A 20,430-nucleotide genomic window follows, 5' to 3' on the forward strand; every position below is an offset into this window, starting at 1 on the left:
ATCCTCAAAGCTAAATCGAACATCTGCTGTGAATAGAAAGACATGGATAACACACAGCTCTGTGCCCCAAAGGATAAACCTGCAGGCAAAGACTGTCTCAACCAGTTTATATTGTTTGCAAAGGATGTCATGTTATTGCATGATATGATTTATATTGCTTTTATTTATTTACTCAGTTAAATTCTATTGAAGAGGTGTCTTTTGTTCTCATAACCATCACGTAGACATGACAGTTAACTCTCAGGTCTCGATTTTCGTGGCGAACACACACCGAGAGCCACGGTTGGCATGACCGCTCGAGGAGGCGGACTATAGAATAAGAATCATTTTTACTTTGCCAAGTGTGTCAAAAACACTCAAGGAATTTGTCTCGGGTGCTTGGAGCCGCTCCAGTAAGACAACAGACAGTTGACAGAGAACACATCAGAGACATAAAGACTGCGTGAGCAATAAAAGACTACCAGCGATCGAGCAATGACAGTAAATATTTTTTTGACAATCTGACAAAGATTGCAATTATACCACGAAAATAAGAAATAAATACAATAATAGAAATATAATTGGAATTTGCCTGTTTGAGAAATCAAATGCAAGAGGGAAGAAGCTGTTGCAATACCTGCTAGTTTTAGTTTGCATTGTACAGTAGCGCCTACCTGAGGGAAGGCGCTGGAAGGGCTGGTGACCAGGATGTGGAGGGTCCGGGATGATTTTGGATGCTCGTGTCTTAGTTCTCGCCATGTGGAAGCTTTCAAGGATGGCTAAGGGGGCTGTCGACAATCTTTTTTGCAGTTTTGATCGCCCTCTGCAGTCAGAGTTTGTCCTTTTTGTAGCAATACCAAACCAGATTGTGATGGAGGTATACAGTACAAATTTGGTGACCGCTGTGTAGCACGGTCTCGACAGATCCCACGGGAGGCCATGCTTCGCTAAAAGCTGCAGGAAGTACATCCTCTACTGAGCCTCATTTAGGATGGAGTTGAAGTTGATCTGCCACTTCAGGTCCTGAGAGACTGCAATTCCCAGGAACTTGAAGGTCTCGACAGTTGACCCAAGGCGGTTGGACAGGGTGAGGGGAAACTGTGGTGAAGGATGCCTCCTGAAGTCCACAATAATCTCTACTGTCTTTCGTGCATTCAGCTCCGGCCGCACTACGACTCCAGATGTCTTGAAAATACAGAAACTCAAAATCATCCAAAAATATTCTCTCTTTAAAAATACAAGTCCCAAATAATAACCCTTATCCCTGCTAAAAAAAATAAAAATAAAAAATTCTATAGAACATTTCTAAAGAATTTCTAAATAACTATAGAACTTTAGGACCCAAGCCTTATAGAATTTCTATAGAAATTCCGTTGTTATGTCGAAATTCTAGAGAAAATAACAGCCATAGTTCTATAGAACAAGTTGTCTGTACAAATTCTATAGAATTCGATAGATTTCTGTAGAATTTCTATAGAATTTTTTAGCAGGGATGTAACTGCCTGTGTGTGTGCAAACTTAATAATACAAAGTAAGCATTTTCTTAAAAAAATATATACATTTTCCAAATCTAAACGAGAGTAGATTTGTATCATTAACTCCGACACAATGTATGAAAGTAACATCGACACTATGCTCTCATTCGCAAATGCTTTCCAACGTGCTCGTACATATACATCCGTGCATCACGTGTGCTGTCTGCTTTAACTAACAGTTCAATCAACAATTGTTTGAATACTTAATAGAAATGTTAAGAGCTATTAGTGATTGATACCTGTGCACGATGAGGAACGACGGACACGTTAGCGAACGTGTCTTGCGCTGCTCGCTGCGTTTTATTTACTGCGCATGCGGGGGCAAGAGGCTCTTACATACTTAATATACTCACTCTCTCGTCTCTGGACATGTCCACACCATCGAAGTCTGCTCTCTCTCACCTTGTCTCAAAAATATACAACTTTGGCTGTCCTTCTATTGAGCTAATTTCTCATGCTATCCAATCTGCTCACTCCAAGTGAGAACCTCAGCATCTTCATTTCTGCTACCTCAAGTTCTGCTTCCTGTTGTTTCTTCAGTGCCACCGTTTCTAATCCGTACATCTTGGCCGGCCTCACCACAGTTTTATATAGACTTTGCCCTTCATCCTTGTGGAGACTCATCTGTCACATAGAACACCAGACACCTTCCGCCAACTGTTCCACCCCACTTGGACCCATTTCTTCACTTCCTTACCACACTCACCATTGATCTGTATTGTTGACCCCAAGTATTTGAAGTCATCCACCCTCGCTATCGCTTCTCCCAGGAGCTTCACTCTTCCTCCTCCGCCCGTCTCATTCACGCACATATATTCTGTTTTACTTTGGCTAATCTAATCGTACATCCATCTTTGTAATTGTTCCTCTGTCTGCTCCCTGCTTTCACTGCAGATCATCTGCAAACATCATTGTCCAAGGGGAATCCAGTCTAACCTCGTCTGTCAGCCTATGCATTACTACTGCAAAAATGAAGGGGCTCAGAGCGGATCCCTGATGCAGTCCCACCTTCACCTTAAATTCTTCTGACACACCTACGGCACATCTCACCCATGTTCTGCTATCCTCATTCATGTCCTGTACTATTCTAACATATTTCTCAACCACACCAGACCTGCGCATGCAGGATCACAGGTCCTCCCTTGGTATTTGGTTTTAACATAAACAATAATGTTTACCCCCAAAAAATCTTAGCTTGTTCAAGGTGCACTTATCTGCAGGTCCATATTTCATAAGAATACATTATTTTTTTTATCCTTTTCCATGTCCTCTGTGTGTGAGAAAAAGCAATGGCAGACGAGCCCCACTCCCGCCCCCAAATGTTGTATAATACCACTCTCCGATCATAATTCTTCCTCTTTCACACTGTCCCTTTCTTCTGTGATGAGGCCAGCCCTTCCATGGTGATGAGGCAGACAGTGGGTGATTAAAGTGGAGTCTCAACCGGTGGGAAAACTGACCTCAATCAGAGGCATTCTACCAAGAGGACATCCACCTTGTTTTTTTGCTCCCTCCGTGCATTCCTCCAACCGACTACATCCCTGACTATCATCCCCATTCCTTTATTCTTCCTGACCCACTCCCTCACTATGTCAGTGCTCCCCATCTCTCATCTCCCCTGTCTCGCTTTCTACTCTCATTTCTCATCTTTCCATATCCACTCCTGGTGATCACCCTCAATTCATCATCATTGCTTCTATTGTTGTGCGATGCTAATCTGCTCTTCTCCCCAGCGTTCTGGTTTGCTATCGGGTGTGGGCTACAAATCTGGAACTTGGAAGAAGAAAAGAAAATCAACATCAGGAAATAACGCTAACAAAGTTGACTGAGGCCTAAAATGTTTGCGTGGTGAGATAACAGTACAAAAAGTCTTTGCCAGTTTCCTTTTTGTGGTTTGTCAAGCTTGTTTTGTTTGTTGTTAAATGTACAGTGGAGAAAATAAGTATTTGAACACCATGCTATCTTGCAAGTTCTCCCACTTAGAAATCATGGAGGGGTCTGACATTTTCATCGTAGCAGCATGTCCACTGTGAGAGAGATCATCTAAAAAGGAAAATCCAGAAATCACAATGTATGATTTTTTAATAATTTATTTGTGTGATACAGCTGTAACTAAGTATTTGAACACCTGAGAAAATATATCTTAATATTTGGTACAGTAGCTTTTGTTTGAAATGACAGAGGTCAAACTTTGCCTGTAGATTTTCACCAGGTTTGCACACACTGCACGAGGGATTTTGGCCCACTTCTCCACAAAGATCTTCTCTAGATAAGACAGGTTTTTGGGCTGTCGCTGAGAAACATTTAGTTTCAGCAGTCGTCCTGTCCCATGTGCAGAAAAACACAACCAAAGCATGAAGATACCACCCCCATGCTTCACAATAGGATGATATTCTTGGGATGGAACTCATCATTCGTCTTCCTCCAAACACGGTTAGTGGAATAATGACCAAAAAGTTCCATTTTGGTCTCATTTGACCACAAAACTTTCTCGCATGACTAATCTGTATCATCCAAATGGTCATTGGCAAACTTAAGACGGGCCTTGACATGTGCTAGTTTAAGCAGGGAAACCTTCCGTGACATGCGTGATTTCAAACCATGACGTCTTAGTTTATTACTAACAGTCACCTAAGAAATGGTGGTCCCAGCTCCTTTCAGGCCCTGTCGTGTAATCCTGGGCTGATTCCTCACCTTTCTAAGTATCATTGAGACCCCACGAGCTAATATCTTCCATGGGCTTCCACTCCGATGGAGCTTGACCGTCACATTCAGCTTCTTCCATTTTCTAATGATTGCTCCAACTGTGGACGTTTTTTCACCAAGCTGCTTGGCAATTTCTCCGTAGGCCTTTCCAGCCCTGTGGAGTTGTACAATTTTGTCTCTGGTGTCTTTGGACAGGTCTTTGGTCCTGGCCATGTTACAAGTTTGAGTCTTACTGATTGTATGAGGTGGACAGGTGTCTTTATGCAGCTAACAACCTCACAGAGGGGCATCTGATTCAGGATAATACATGGAGTGGAGGTGGGCTTTTAAAGGCAGACTTACATGTCTATGAGGGTCAGAATTTTAGCTGATAGACAGGTGTTCAAATACTTATTTGCAGCTGTATCACACAAATAAATCGTTTAAAAAAAATCATACATTGTGATTTCTGGATTTTTCATTTTCGATTATCTCTCTCAGGGTGGACATGCACCTAGGATGAAAATTTCAGACCCCTCCATGATTTCTAAGTGGGAGAACTTGCAATATAGCTGGGTGTTCAAATACTTGTTTTCTTCACTGTATGTTCAACAGCCAAGCTCAAAATTCAGCCCTCACCCACCAATTAGTGTACTCCACATGACCGCTGCTTTGCCGTCCAGCCATCTAGTCACTTTTTAAGCTGCTTATCTGGTTGAAGGTCACAGGGAGCTGGAGTCTTCTGGCAAAAATTAGACTACAGCCTGGACTAATGTCTCTTCTAAGCACAGCCAAAGTCGCTTTTGGGCAATTTTCAAATTTCCCAGAGACCCATCATTTTCTATATGGCTTAGCCTCATTAGTTTGACAGAATATCCCGTCAGACTCAGTCAAGAGACAGGGTACAGCGTGGAATTATTGTTATACTTAATAGGGACATCAGATAAATGCAACCTGGATCCAGTGTATTGCAATAACAATATAAAATGATCATAATTGTGTGTTTAAATACAATGGAGCGTGAATGTCATCATCGTCTGCAGTGTTTGTTGAACGACATTGTAACAATACTTTGCGCAAAAGATTTATAAGCTGCCGCCGCCTTCACGAGTCTGTGAAGTGTGCGATTGAGTCATCGATGTGTCATTTTCTAAGGCTGATTATAATCCCCAGTGAAGTTACAAGTGGATGGCGAGGCTGCCGCTTTCCTTTCTAAAATACGGTGAATTAAATAATACATAAATAAATGAAAACTCAACTGCGCTATTTCTCTGGCCCTGTGAGTATCCTGGGGGGGGGGTATTCTTTTGTTCTGGGTTCATCTTTGTGCAACATTATTTTGCCAGTCAGGTAGCAATAGTCAGCTATTTCTCACGGTGGACAAAAGAGGTCCGATAAAAGATGACCTTCCTTATACAGTATATTACAGTTTGTAATTAAATAGATACGCATGATATAATTATTATAACTGGACACGCTGTTATGGTCCTGCGAGAGCTCCCAATTTCCTGGTGATAACAAGTGCAATGCAGCCTTATTATATTTATGCTCATTAGATTATATGAAGTATTGAATTACTCGGGCACCAGAGGCATTTTAGTATCTCTGCTGAGTTGGAAGTGATGCAATCACACTGGCCCCATTTCCAATGATATTTAAATCATTTTTCTGCGTGAATGGTCGAGCCAATTGGCAAGCAGCTCCTTCTCTGGGAACGTTGTTTTTTTTTTCATTTGGTTTGTAAAGCATGTTTGTGTGTGTGTGTCTGTATATAAATAGGTGGTAGATGCTGTTAAGCTGTTTGATGTGATTTGAGAAGATTTTGTATGTGTGTGTGTGTGTGTGTGTGTGTGTGTGTGGATGGGTGGGGGGGCTATCCAGTAGTGTTTAGTGCCCAGTCTGCTGGCTGCCAGTTTTTTTTTCTTATGTTCCTTAAAGGGCCACTGTCATGAAATGAATGATTTTTACTATGTTATGAATGAAAAAATGGCAGCCGACATGGACCCGTGCATTTTTTCAACACAAAACATGATTTTGATACATATACAGCTTTTTGTAACTCCCACCATGAAATGGAATTGGATTTGGAAATGGAAAGGGATTTGTTTTCGAGAAGAAGCAGGAAGTGACATACAGGGCGGGACCGCCTTCAAGTGGACTCATTTGTTTCTATTAGTTTTACCAGCGGGAAGCTAGCTCGCTGTTCCTTCGTGTTAGCCAAAATGCCGGCCTGTTGCATTGCTGGACATTGCTTGAACACTCGGGAGGATGGATTTACCCTTCATAAGTTTGCAAGAGACCCGGTTCGTCATGAAAAATGGATTGCACGGGTGCATTGAACGAGAGCTTCATGGGTTCCAAATGACAGGTACTCCTAAAAAAAAATAATAGTTTGGGGGGGATGTGTGACAGGCGTGCTAAATGTGTCGATGTGCGCGTTGGACGGCGTCGGGCTCGCCGGCGAGGCGACGCAGCAGCCTCACCCAGCCTTCAGGCTTGCGGACGGCGCCGGCTCTGAAGAAAGCTGCCAACAATGCCGCACTCAGCTGCGTGTGACGACAACGCAGTAAAGTGCCCCGGCTCGACGGTGTTGTTCATCGCAGACGGCGGCAGCTATGAACAACGGCGTAAAGCGGCCCAGCTTGGTGCCATGATAAGCCAACCTCGGTGCTGGGCCACGATGGCTCATCTCCGCCGTGGTTGCATATCATCTATGGCTCGAAGGGGCGTGTTCGTCTCCCATAGTAGGGGCCACACGTGTTTTCAATGGCGAATGTCCGGGTGACGTCACGGACAGGGGATGCAGCCAGTATGGCGACCACTTAAATGTCGTCGAATGACATTTCCGCAACTTTGCGCATGGATGACGCGGTCTCCACTCCTTTTTATTTTTTCGTATAGACATTGAAGTGAATAACGTTGTATGTATTTTTCATTACAATATCTATTTTAGAATGTTTATAGGGATGACACTTGACCTTTAAGCAATCAAGTAGTTTTATTGTTCTCCAAAATTCAATGCAATTTTACGATTCTGTCAATAAAATGATTTTCTGTCTAATTTTGAATACTAAGACTTGCATTTATTCCCCTTTAACTTTCACACTCATTTGACACAACCCTGCATCAACAATAATGACATTTCGGACTTTACGGGATACGGGCAGCAAGTATTTTGAATAACCTCATTAATCACGGCTTGAGCAAACACAATACATCATTTCAAATACTGATGTTGAATTTCCATATTTACACAATATATTACTTTCGTATCCATCCATTTTCATCCACTTACCCAAATTTGGTTCTCAGAGGGAGGGGTTTAAGCAGGGAAGCCCAAACTTTCTTCTTCCCCAACCACTTAGTCCAGCTATTTCAGGGTTATACCAAGGCATTCCCATTCCAGCCGGGAGTCGTAATCTATCCAACGTGGCCTAGGCCTCTTCCCAATCGGACATGCCTGGAACATCTTACCAATAAGGCGTCTGCGAGGCATCCTTATCAGATGCCACGTCCTCTGGTTCCTCTCGATGCAGAGGAGCAGCGACTGGACTCTGAGCCGCTACCGGATGATGGGGCTTCTCATCTATTGTCTGAGGGAGAGCCCTCCTCCCCCCATGTGGAGAAAACTCATTTTGGCCACTTGTATTGAGGATCTTGTTCTCCCGGCCATGACCCACAGCGCATGACCATAGGTGACGGTGGGAGTATCGATCGAACGGTAAATCGAGCCTTTTGGCTCAACTCATTATTCACAACGAATGACCAATACGGAGTGCGCATCAATGCAGACGTTGATGAACAATCGGTGACTGATTTACTGTTTTTTTTAGGATCCCATTTGAGATTATCTTATCATTAATGTGATCATGTTGATCCATCCAATATTCGAGCCCTTATCCTCACAAGGGAGCCGATTAGAGCTATCTTCACGAAGCAGGTGGGGGACGTCCTGAACTGGTTGTCAGCCAGTCGCAGGGCACAAAGAAACAAACAAACATTCGCACTCACAATCACACTTAGGGGCAATTTAGAACATCCGATGTGTGGGGAAAAAAACGGCATACCCGGAGAAGTCCCACATAGGGGCGGGGAGAACATGCAAACGGCACACTGGTGGGGCCAGGATTTGAACCTTAGTCCTCAGAACTGTGAGGCAGACACTCTCATCAGTCGGGCTACCGTGCCACCTGGTGATGATTATTGATTGATAATTTAACAGGTGCCATGATTACTTAATGCCACTTATTACTCATGTACGTAGCACTACAGGTTAATCCCGGGTGATGTATTTTTTGCAATGTATATCGTTTTGAGACGTGGGGATCAACCTGCAGCCATGTGGCTTCAGCCCTTGTCGGAACAAAATGTATGTTCCCATTTGGCCCAACCGTATCAAAACAGTCAAATTTCCGTCAAAAAAAAAGAAAATTGCTGTGTGAATGGTAGTCCCCTTGCTGCCAGAGAGATGTTTTCAAGACACCAGGAAACTGTTTTAAACTGTAACAAAATCTTGATTAAATATTAGATGAAGGTTAGACATACACATTTGAATTTCATTTCATCATGGACTCTGTACATGCTTTCACTGCACCTGCTTTCTGTGTTTTTTTTTTACATTTTATTTCAACTAGTGAAAAGCATGCGATATTGTCTTAAAATCAGGCCAGTGATGTGGCCATTAAAGAATATTCCATTGTGTTGCTGTTAATGTGTAATACGTTGTTCTTGTAGTGTATTTATCTGAATGCAGCAGGGATGTTCTATCACTTCTGTTGCATTGGCTGAATGTGAGCAGAGAGTCGAGTTTTGGTGGGGATTAAATGAAAGCAGCCCTTGGGCGCAGCGGCCATGCCACCATCCCTAAACTGCAGGCATGTCATCCCGAATTTACTGAGATTTGCCACCCGTGTAACACGTATACTTTCCGTCTGGTCACATTTATTTATTTACAAATCCCGGTGCAACCTCGTGAAAGTGATTCCAGTCTTCTACTGTTTTTCCAGCATTGCATACGGTACAATGCCCCTCTAATTTAATTTTGTAATAACATTGTATCAGTAATCCTGAAACAATGTCCTGATGATATTCTCTGTGTTCATATTTTATATCAAAATTTTTAAAATAGAAACCACTACTAGTCTCAGAAAAAAATATGCTCTCATTCCTTGAGTCCCTTTTTCTGTTTTTAATCTCGACTCTAGGTCAGGGATCGTGAACCTTTTCGAATGAGAGAGCCATAAAGGCCAAATATTTTAAAATGTAATTTCAAAAGAGCCATACAGTATTTAAAATAAATAAATACAGGTGTGTTTGCGCATTTATTTAAGACCAACACTTTTAGAGTACAATAAGTCTCTGAATTCTTTTAAATAACATTGTTATGATGTTGCTAACCAATGATGACAAAAGTACTTCTTACCAGTAATGCGACTTCTTGTACTTCATACGTCATGCAGGGATTTGAGACCCATCCATCCGTTCATTGTGAACGTCATTCAATTTGATCTGCCATCACGAAGTTCTTGCCGACAACGGCATGTGTTTTATTTGTTTGACTATCTTGTCTTTATGCGAAGTTGGGAACATGTTTATTTGCAACATTTAGTACGAATGCTTAGGGATACTGCCATTTTTTTTTCATCACTGCTTATCCTCAAGAGGGTCGCGGGGAGTGCTGGAGTCTATCCCAGCTGTCAACGGGCAGGAGGCGGGGTACACCCTGAACTGGTTGCCAGCCAATCGCACGGCACATCGAGACAAACAGCTGCACTCACAATCACACCTAGGGACAATTTTTAGAGTGTCCAATTAATGATGCATGTTTTTGGAATATGGGATGAAACCGGAGTGCCCGGAGGAAACCCACACAGGCACGGGGAGAACATGCAAACTCCACACAGGCTAGATCAAACCCGGCACCGCAGAACTGTGGGCCCAGCGCTTTACCAGCTGACCCACGGTGCCGCCCGGGATACTCCCCATGTGTGAATTTAGACACACAGCAGAACCCTCCCTTCTCCATATAGGCTGTTCATTCTTGTTGAAAACTTCGGTACTCCTCTTTTTTTTTTTTTTTTGAGCGACCTTTTTCATAACTAGTTGTTCCGACATGTCGGCGTTCGACCTTTTTTCGACTGTGGCCATCTACTGCTCCAACATAATACGGCAACCCCACTAGAACAAACCTTCTCCGCGTCATTTGCGTTGCCCGCACGACAGAAATCACATGCACAGTGTGTCGTTATGAGGGCTCCGCGACCCATATGCAACCACCAAAAGAGCCAGGTATGGCTCGCGAGCCTTAAATTCCCGACCCCTGCGCTAGGTGCTCTGATAGCAGACGCTACAGTGAAAAGTAAAGCTGCCTGTTCATACCCTCTCGTGTCAAGTCAAGTCAAGTTTATTTCTGCAGCCTTTAATCACAAGAGTCTCAAAGGGCTTCAGAGGCCCAAAGGTGGCAACGACTGACGAAATCATGAAGGGCTGATCAGGGTGCAAATCAATGGTGGTGGTGGGTGGGAGTGGGGGTGGTGGGGCAAACAGCAGAATCGCTATCATTACATTTACTGCAGGGTGAATAATAAATAACTCCATCTGTGATGAGTGATATAATGGATTAAGATGAAGCTTACAGTATATGGGAAGCTCACGGCAGCTAAGCACGACAATCGACCTTTCCGACCTGTCAATCACTCGTACAATAATAGCCAATCAGATAGCCGCATTGTCTTAACCCCTGGCTTGAGACGCCCCTCTCGCCAAATTGTCCCACAAGCAATGCTGCTCGTCAGTAGTGTGCGCTTGGAAAAGTTAACGTTACAAAGAAAATGGTCCTCAGATGCGCAATTCTGATGAAAGATATCCTGCTAGGTTACAAAGGGCCCAGTTGATTTATTTTCCAAAGCCTAAAACACAGTTCACGAAGTGTCGACTATGGACTAAGGCTTGCGGAAGAGCTCACGTACAACTAAATGTAGACAATATCAACAAACACAAGGCTGTGTGTTCGAAGGTAAGTGAGGCAGAAGTATTTTCTCTAAGTTTTAATTATTATCAGTGCTTTATACTTTGCAGGAGAACAACTTTCACTTTGTTAGTGACCTGCTGAATGAAGTGTGTAATGTTTTATGCCAAAGAGTCGGATTAGTGATACATAAATGCGCCTTGTCATGAAAGAGAAATGTCTATTTGCCTATTTGTATCACATTGGACCTTTAAGACAGGGCACTGTGTTCCATTACGAACCAAGTCAAATGAATACATCCACTCACTTCTAAAGACTACAATGATATTACTTGTGATTTTTCCAAGTAAAAAGTACTAACCCTGCTTTACATGCGCAGTACGATTCCACTATTTTATCCTGTTGGATTTCAATATGAAGTTTGTGAGGCGTCAAACTTTTTTGCATCGATCGCCAACGTTATGCTGTCACTCTGACATCGCGTCCCACTCCGTCCAAAATATTAATTCCATGTGCATAGCCTTGCATGAAATAGTTGAGACCTCTCTGTAGAACTCTTTTGGACATGTCTGACGCATTTGGAAAAAAACATACCGCAATATTATCTGGAATACGCGATAGAGAGTTGACTTCAAACGTGTTCAATTGCCATTTTTTAAGCTTGTGGGACATGGCTAAGGGGGCAGATCTTAAGATCGCCATCAGAAAGGTCCATTACCATTAAGCTCCTGGTATCCATCTAAAACCCTCCATGCATACACAAATGTCTGTGGAAAAGCACAGACACCAAATCATGCTGTGTGACTACACCCCAAAATTCAGGGCTTCTACATTTCTATTATGTTATTGTGCTTATGGGAGTTTTGCCGAAGGGTATTAGCTACTGCATCAGGCGTCTCCGAAATCAAAGCGTTTTGCAATTATCAAACATGTACCTCTCGAGATGTCGTTTCCATTGAGCATTACTTCCCGTTGTTATTTTATCATGAGCATCTGCTTACTTGCCTGACACAGATGGAAATTTTCTTTAAGCACTTCTTTGTGGCGAAAGAAAAATAATTTCTTAGAATTACTCACACATGCAGGTAATGCATTTTTTAATTAATTATTAATGAATGAATTCTGATTAGCTCGACTGTTAGTCTCACATATAGGAATACTAATTAAAAACATCACTCAGCCGGTTATTACCATATGGCTGATCAGAGCACAAAAACGGGCACGTCTTCATTAATCGAGAGGAAGGTGGTCACTGATTCAAGAGAAAAAGTGATTAAAATTTGCAACTAGCAGGGTGAAGATGATGCATTTCAACCCAACCTGAGGACTTCTGAAGGTTTGAGGAAGAATTAATTACTGTAAATAAATGGGGTTTTTGTATCAATGCACCACTGGTGATCTGTCACCATTGCTTATGTATCTAGTTCCTGTTCCAATTTAGGATTCTAGATTAGTAAAGTAAGCATAAAATAGCACCAGAGTTTAACCAGATACAGCTAGTAAATGCTACATGGTACAGTTGATGCCACCACACTGTGCCACAGAGTGTCTTTCTCAACTTTCTGCAACTTATAAACTTTGAAAATGATAAAATGACTGACTGGAAATTGTGACTGCTCTTTCAATATAAAAGTAAAAACAGTAAAATTAATCAAGTTTGAATTACAGAAGTTCTCGATTTGTACAAAAACTATACACAGTAAATTGTAAAATGACATTTCAGCTCTATCGGGTATAAATTCTATTCAAATTATGCGTGTTTCAAGAGGATCGCTTACGTAATTAATAATTATTCACTGATGAGCTGAAGAAAAATTCATCAAATGTATAGTTGTATAAATGAAACTATATACATTTATGTTAAATATTCATGAAGCGAACAGAAAATCATACTCAAACACTGGACCTCCACCTAATAGTAAAAGCTTGATCCACACGGACTGAAGCTGCTGTCGCATCTATAATCAGCTCCTATAATGTAAAGCAAAATAAAAACAGGAGGTTTAAAATCTCATTAAAGCATGGAAAAGTATCACATTATATATAAATACACAAACGCATGGCATGGCATTACTGCTCCATTAACACCGTGTCGAAAACAACAATTCAAACATGGTTTACTACATTATGTTTTCAATGTGTTCCCCACTGTTCGCTTTGTTTTCAGAGGAAACAGTCACAACAAAGCCGAGAACGGAAGAAATCTGTGTTGTTTTGTTGTTTTAATGAAGTCGACACAAATAAAAACCCTCTTTAATCGATAATAATGATAATAAAAATGCATTAAAATGTGTTCATTTTTAACATTTGTGTTATTTCCAAATATATATAAATAAAAATATTTTAGTAGGTAAAGAACTGTAAATGCCTGATTTACTCGTATTTTACTCAAATAAAATGTGAATACATTTTCCCATAAATATCTTTGTCCATCCATCTATTTTCTTTGCCGCTTATCCTCACAAGGGTCGTGGGAGTGCTGGAGCCTATCCCAGCTGTCAACGGGCAGGAGTCGGGGTACACCCTGAACTGGTTCCCAGTCAATTGCAGGGCACATGGAGACAGACAGCACTCACACTCACAATCACACCTAGGGGCAATTTTAGACTGTCCAATTAATGTTGGATCTTTTTGGGATGTGGGGGGAAACCGGAGTGCCCAAAAAAAACCCACGCAGGCACGGGGAGAACACGCTAACTCCACACCAGCAGGGCCGGGATTTGAACCCCGGTCCTCAGAACTGTGTGGCCAACGCTTTCCACCGCTGCCCCACCGTGCCGCCTAAATGTGTTCATTTTACCCATAATTAATTTGACCTATTATCTTTACAAGAAACAAAAGGAACTGATACGATTTTAGCGCACTCTACAGAATCCAGGTTTTTGACATCACAAAATTTCAAACCCTTAAATCATTTTGATCGTATCGTTATCAAAGAACCAATATCATCTTGGAATTAAAATGAGAAAATTAATCGTAACACCTCCAATGTACATGACATTGAATGTATGTAATGTGTGTAACTGAAATGTATATTAGAAAATTACTCACCTGTGTTTCAGTGTTAAACTGAGGCGTCAGAGCGTGTACCGTTTCGGTCACATCCGTCAGCGTCACCTCTCCGATGTTCGCGCTGGCTACCCCCCACACTTTCACGACGCCGAGGTTCAAATGGTCAGCTTCAAACAGGCCGTTGTGGATAGTTTTACTGGACAACGTGTTCTAGAAGTGAGGGGAACAACAAGTTAGGGAATGGAGAGTCAACAAGTCTGGTATGTTGTTTAGAGGTGAAGAGACAAGAAAAAAAGTTGTTGGGAAGTCTGATAAAAAAAAAAAAAAAAAAAAGGTCACTATCTGCTGAGAGAGCTCAATGCATGGGTCCAAGTAAAAAACATTGACAGGGAGCCACTCAAATGTTTAAAATATAAAACGTATACAGTATAGGTGCATACAGAATTAGTCGGATATTTTACAACCTGTTGTAGCTAAAAGCATCACAGTAACTGCTCGGGTAAAACTTTCGAAAAGATTTTGGAGTGTGTCTATGTTATCATCAAGTCATCCATCGGACAAACAACTACCGAGTATACATTCAAAATGTATTTGATGGGTTTAGGGTTAGGATCGCAAGTCATTCAACAAATATCCAAATATCCACGATTTCATTGATCTTGTTGGAACTGGAACGGGGCTTCTCCAAACTATTGCAAGCATACAAAATCCCAAACATCTTTCCGAAAGGAAAATCAAGATTGAGGACAAATAGTTGGTAAGTTGATTAAGAGGTGACTGCCAATAATGTATTTTTTTTTCCTTCAGGAAAAAAAAGACTTGTCATGTGCAAGGCTTGACCACGGCCAAGGAGGATGTGGCCTGGCCACCACTCCCAGCGGTTGCATCTCTTACACCTGTCGCCGGTCACAGCTGCTTCACGTGAGGCACTGTGATTAGACAGTTGGAGTTTTGTCACTGGCTGTTGCCAGTTCATCGATATTCTTTCCTGTGCCATTATAGTCCAGTCACGCTTTTGGTTATGCTCGTTAGTTGGCTATTAGTTATCGGACATTGTTTCTTGTGTTTTGGATCCTGCCTTCTTGGACTGTGTTATCTTGCACCACTTTCATTGATATTAAAACCCACTGAACATCATTTCCTCGTCTTGGAGTCCTGCATCTGGGTCCGCTCGTGACAAGACTGTTGGATATCCGGAAAGGAATTTAGCCGCAAATTGCAGATGCCTCATCTCACATTACACAATACGAGCCTGTATACTAGATTTTTTTTTTTCAAGGAATAATTAAAGTCATGATATCTAGAATATTGGATCATATTGGAGATATCAGTGTATTAGGTTACATTAAACACAACACAAGGCATTTAGTGAAATACAGTGGGAGTAAATTTGGAATTTTAACTGACGCTAACCACCGTTGCTGTTGAAGTTATTCAAATTAATAAATACAGATATAGATAATATGTAATGAATTCCACAAATGGCTGCATGAATTCATCTTTTAGTATAAATGTATGTCACAGACAGCAAAACAGCATGCATTAGATATATTCATATAATTTTTCTGAAATAATTTATCATTTAAAATGCATTGCATTCACTAGGTGTCATTAAATATAGACAGCAAATGCAATAAAACAGATGTGGTGAATTTAGAAAAAAAAAAATGAAATAGAGACGTTCCACTGTCCCATAGTGAGATGTGCAGGGTCCATTTTGAACATCCATTCACCTGACCAAATATGCTTTTTTTCCCCTGAGAAGACAGACTGCTTGGAATTTAGTGTTTGAGAAGTGAATTGCCCGTAGCTAACAGAAAAGGTCACAAAAAAAATAAAAAATAAATTGTTATATGGTTTGGGCTAGAAGCCACACTTTTATTTTGATTTTCTGCTTTTTTTAATGCACTTAATGGTTCTCTACACATAGACGGGACACGTCTACATGTTGCCTGCACTGGGGAGCTGGAGCCCACTCAGTGAATCATGAATGGCAACACGTATCGTGACATTTTGAAGCACGGCATGGTATCCCACCTTTGGAACTGGGCCTTAGAGCATTGTTCCAACATGATAGCGACTCTAAACACATCTCCGATGGTGATGGTCGGGGTGAGAGTCTCGCCTAAATTCGATTCAACATCTTATGGTGGAACTCGTATGGAGGTTGAAGGTCTCTCACATCCACCAGCTACGTGATGTTATCAAGGAGGAGTGGTAAAGTATGCCAGTGGCAACCTACGAAGCTCTGGTGAACTTCAGACCCAAGAGGTAAGTGTATGCAGTCCGGAAAATAATAATCGTCATTTGATACATTGAAAATGTGGGCACAACTTGGAATTTTCATGCAGGAGTGTACTCACTTTTGTTCCAGTGGTTTAGACATTAATTATGGCGTGTCGAGTTATTTTAAGGGTTGAGTAAATGTACACTGCTATACAAACTATATAAGGTGACTTACATTGTAGCAAAGACTACTTTTTTCCTTCCATGATAAAGTATAATGAGATATCTACAAAAGCATGTCACAGACACTTATTAGGACACCTGCAAACACCTTTGAATTGGGTAGGGGAAAAAAAACAAAACAAAAAAAAAAAACACTTTTTTGCTTGAAATACAATTATATGCAAAACGTCTGAATCCAAAACGCAGCACATGCACACGCACACACACACACACACACACACACACACACACACACCTACAAACACACATTGTCTATGTTCAGTGTCATCCAAAATGGCATGTGATGTGCTAATCTGCAAGGCAGCTTTGGCCTCATTGCCCAACTTTTCCCCATCTCCTCACATCTGCCTGTTCACGCACACATGCACACAAACCCCTAACACACACACACACCACACTGGTGCTTTCTTTCTCTTCCCCCTCCCCTTGGCTGTCAGACAGTGTGGCTGCTTTATCACTGTGTGAAATTGCTTTGGAATGAGCCTGATGGTAGGCAGAGGACAGCCACAGATGTTTGGCTGTAGTCGCCGTACGCGTGTATGCAGTGTGTGTGCGGCTGTGTGTTTGTACGCGTCGATCTGTGAATGTTTGGGATTAAATGTATGATTATTAATGTGTGCCAGCGTGTGATAGTGTGTCTTTGCCTGGTTGAGAAGAGAATGGAGCTGGGTCAGCTAGCGACAGAAGACCAAGTTATTAGTGACTTTGTGACATGTCACACTTGAGAAAAAAACAAAACATGCATTCATCTTACTAAGAACATGCACTTCCACTTTAGATAAGGTGGAGTGCAATTTTGTTTGAATCAATACATACCCAAGCTTTAATACTTCTTTTTTTTCCCCAATGACACCCATTGTGTTGCTGTCATTGCAAAACTCTCCAAAGTAAGAATAAATAAATAAAATGATTGAGAATTGTAGAGGTGAGTGTATTTAGTGATTGTGTTTCACAACCGATGTCAATATTTTAGCCATAACTGTACGATTGAAAGATTTGATTGTACATTAATTTAAATTTTACGAATAATAATTAAAGGGAGAATATCCAAGTGTTCAAACGGCTGGCAATATATGAATGTAGCATTGTAGCAGCAATGTACATTTAGTATACATGAACTTCAATAATGTTAAATCATTGGATGTAAACATAATAAATTTGTAAACCATGATGCTATCCTACTCTGATTAATGAATTACTTGTATCTAAATATTTGCAGACACTGACAGTTGGTGGAATTTCAAGTTTGCTACCCACATAGTTCTAGTTCCAAATATTTCTGAAATGTAAAACAAAGTAATCGGAACACATTAGGTAACATTGCTTAACCATCATGCCTCCATGATGAAATTAGCCGAAGTGACTTTTCCATCTGTGCTATTAAATATACATAAACTGTACATAGAGTTGTAACATTTTTTTTTTTTTTTGGATGCATCACCACCACTATGACATGCTGCTGTAGTGACAATTTCATGTAATAACAGAATTACAACTCCATGCCCACATCTACAATGGCAGCACTACGCCAGCTTTATTATTGTATAAATCATCGTTCCTGGGATTGCTCCTTCAGAGTAACACTTTTAAGAGGGAAACTTAGTTTAACCTTAAAACAAGTCACACAAATTCTGTTTCAATATCGGTAGCTTGGAACAATTTCTGTGAAAGCGACTCGCAGCCGTTAACCTTCGACATTCACCAATCACTCCTCTATGGTAACCCAATGAATTGTATCATTGCTGTACAAATAACAATAGTGATAATAAAGAAAGGAAGAGTCGTGTGATTTTCGTCAGCCTCTCAACTCACCGATTCTACAGCATATGAGGTCAGTAGATATTGTTTTCTTTCAACAGTGTCTGCAGGGGAGAAAAACAATGACGTGAATTTCCTGAAATACAAACAATAAGTTTAGAGGGGCAGAGTTATTGAAACAAATGTACAATGAACGACTGAATAAATAAATTCATCGATACATAAATAAATAACACTAAGTATGAAGGAGGTTGTGGAATCCATACACTGATTATCAAAATGAATTTGCAGTACATTATTGCAATGTATTGTTTCTGTTACAATGAAAAACAATCCAACACACTTTATAATGCATTATTGGATTGTCATCTATAGACAGTATTTTTGTGTGTGAGAGGTAATCTTTGTGGGTTACGAGGGGTCAGAGTTCTGAGAATTCACGAGGAGAAGAGCCTTTGGGTAAGATGGCTCTCCTCCTCTGGGTCCGACAGGATAGCCCTCAGCCAAATGGCAGCCTCTTGTATGTCGGTAAGAGAGTGTGGGACGGGGTCCCTCGGGATATTGCCGGGCATGTTCCAGCACCGGCTCCCAGGAAAAAGGGGTCAGGTCCAATAGACAAGACAAGTCCAAGGATCCCGGAGCACACATTGACTACATCATGTAAGCAATTTTTTTCTTGCAGGTTGATGGAGTGATACTAACGGACCGTTTGTTTGATTTTTAATGTATAAAATATTTAGTCCTGGAAGTCCCAAAGAAATCCTGGCACTCGTAGATGTAAACGAACTTTCATTCAAAAAACATTTTTTTGACGACAGAATGAGATTTTTCTCAAGAATGTGCATCAAGAAGAAAGTTCGTTTCACGTTCACCCAAATTATCAACTACTGCACTTCATAAACATTCGCTCATTCAACCTGTTCAGATACAACACTGGCTGTTGTCCACCCATCCATTTTCTTAGCCACTTATCCTCAAGAGGGTCGCAGAGAGAGCTGGAGCCGATCCCAGGTGTATGTGTGTTACAGAAGAAGATGAAGAATAGAATAGAATAGAATAGAATAGAATAGAATAGAATAGAATAGAATAGAAGATGCACGAGATGGGCTTAGATGGAAAAAAGATGACATGCTGTGGCGAAGCCTAACCTGAAAGCAAAAGAAGACGAAATATGTGTGCTACATGTACAGTTTTTTTTTTTTTTTTTTATGGACCATGAAATGTGTTGTTGTTTTTAAACATTTCTACTGCCTTCATCAATTGTCAAAATACAATGTATCAATCAATGTTGTCATTTCATCTGCTTCCATTGTCACCGCCTGTATCCGAACAACACTTAGAAGCAGAAAGGTTATCGCAGGTGACCTTTCACTCACCTATTCCATCACCATCATCCCAGAAGAACGATCCTCGAGCCGTCCCTTTGTCACTCAGGGCAACAATCAGTCCCAAAGGATTTTTTCGGCTGAAAGAGAAGCGCGGGTGAGGGTTGTAGCAGTGAAGGACGCCTGCTATGTTTATATTACTGCTGGTGGGCAACCACCTGATCTCCACTGTGCTCATTCACTCACGACACGCTCTGTAACTTATTGCCTTTCACAAACTTGCTATAAACTTGCATGTAACACAAGGCCACGATCATTTCCGATGATTCGGTCGTGCAGTTTATAGCGTGATCGTGCCATTAAACAAACTGTCAAAAGGTAAATGGGCTTGATCGACGTGATAACAGCCATATGCGGTCCTTCAAATATATTCATGTCAAATGTTGCTCTGAGGAGATACTTGCATTTACCTGTAGTATGTTGTGTTCTCCGCTTTTTGCCAGGGTAAGATGTATCCTCCTCTAATGTAAAGATTGATATGATCCATTGGTGTGGGTATCGAGACCATTTTGCCACGCACTTTGACATCTTTTGCCTAATGAAAAGAGTGATCGTTACCATATACTGTAACTATTTTTTTTATGTTTCCTGCAGCCATTTAAATTTAACAGCAGCAGATGATTTCATTTCCATCTTGAAC

At 41.2% G+C, this 20,430-nt stretch overlaps 1 protein-coding gene across 1 annotated transcript in view; it reads right to left on the reverse strand.

Annotated features, from left to right (window-relative positions):
- Positions 1–997: 997 nt before the first annotated feature.
- si (sucrase-isomaltase) overlaps positions 998–20,430 on the reverse strand; it is a 93,010-nt gene continuing 73,577 nt past the window's right edge. The window contains exons 44-49 of the mRNA XM_061828098.1: positions 20,201–20,325; positions 19,782–19,870; positions 18,460–18,509; positions 14,218–14,388; positions 13,079–13,137; positions 998–1,164 (exon numbers count right to left, since the gene is read on the reverse strand). Of these exons, the coding sequence (XP_061684082.1) occupies positions 1,149–1,164; positions 13,079–13,137; positions 14,218–14,388; positions 18,460–18,509; positions 19,782–19,870; positions 20,201–20,325 (510 nt within the window). The 3' untranslated portion in view covers positions 998–1,148. The remainder of the gene's footprint in view (positions 1,165–13,078; positions 13,138–14,217; positions 14,389–18,459; positions 18,510–19,781; positions 19,871–20,200; positions 20,326–20,430) is intronic.

Source organism: Syngnathoides biaculeatus, chromosome 8 (assembly GCF_019802595.1).
Source record: "Syngnathoides biaculeatus isolate LvHL_M chromosome 8, ASM1980259v1, whole genome shotgun sequence".
Classification (NCBI taxonomy): Eukaryota; Metazoa; Chordata; class Actinopteri; order Syngnathiformes; family Syngnathidae; genus Syngnathoides; species Syngnathoides biaculeatus.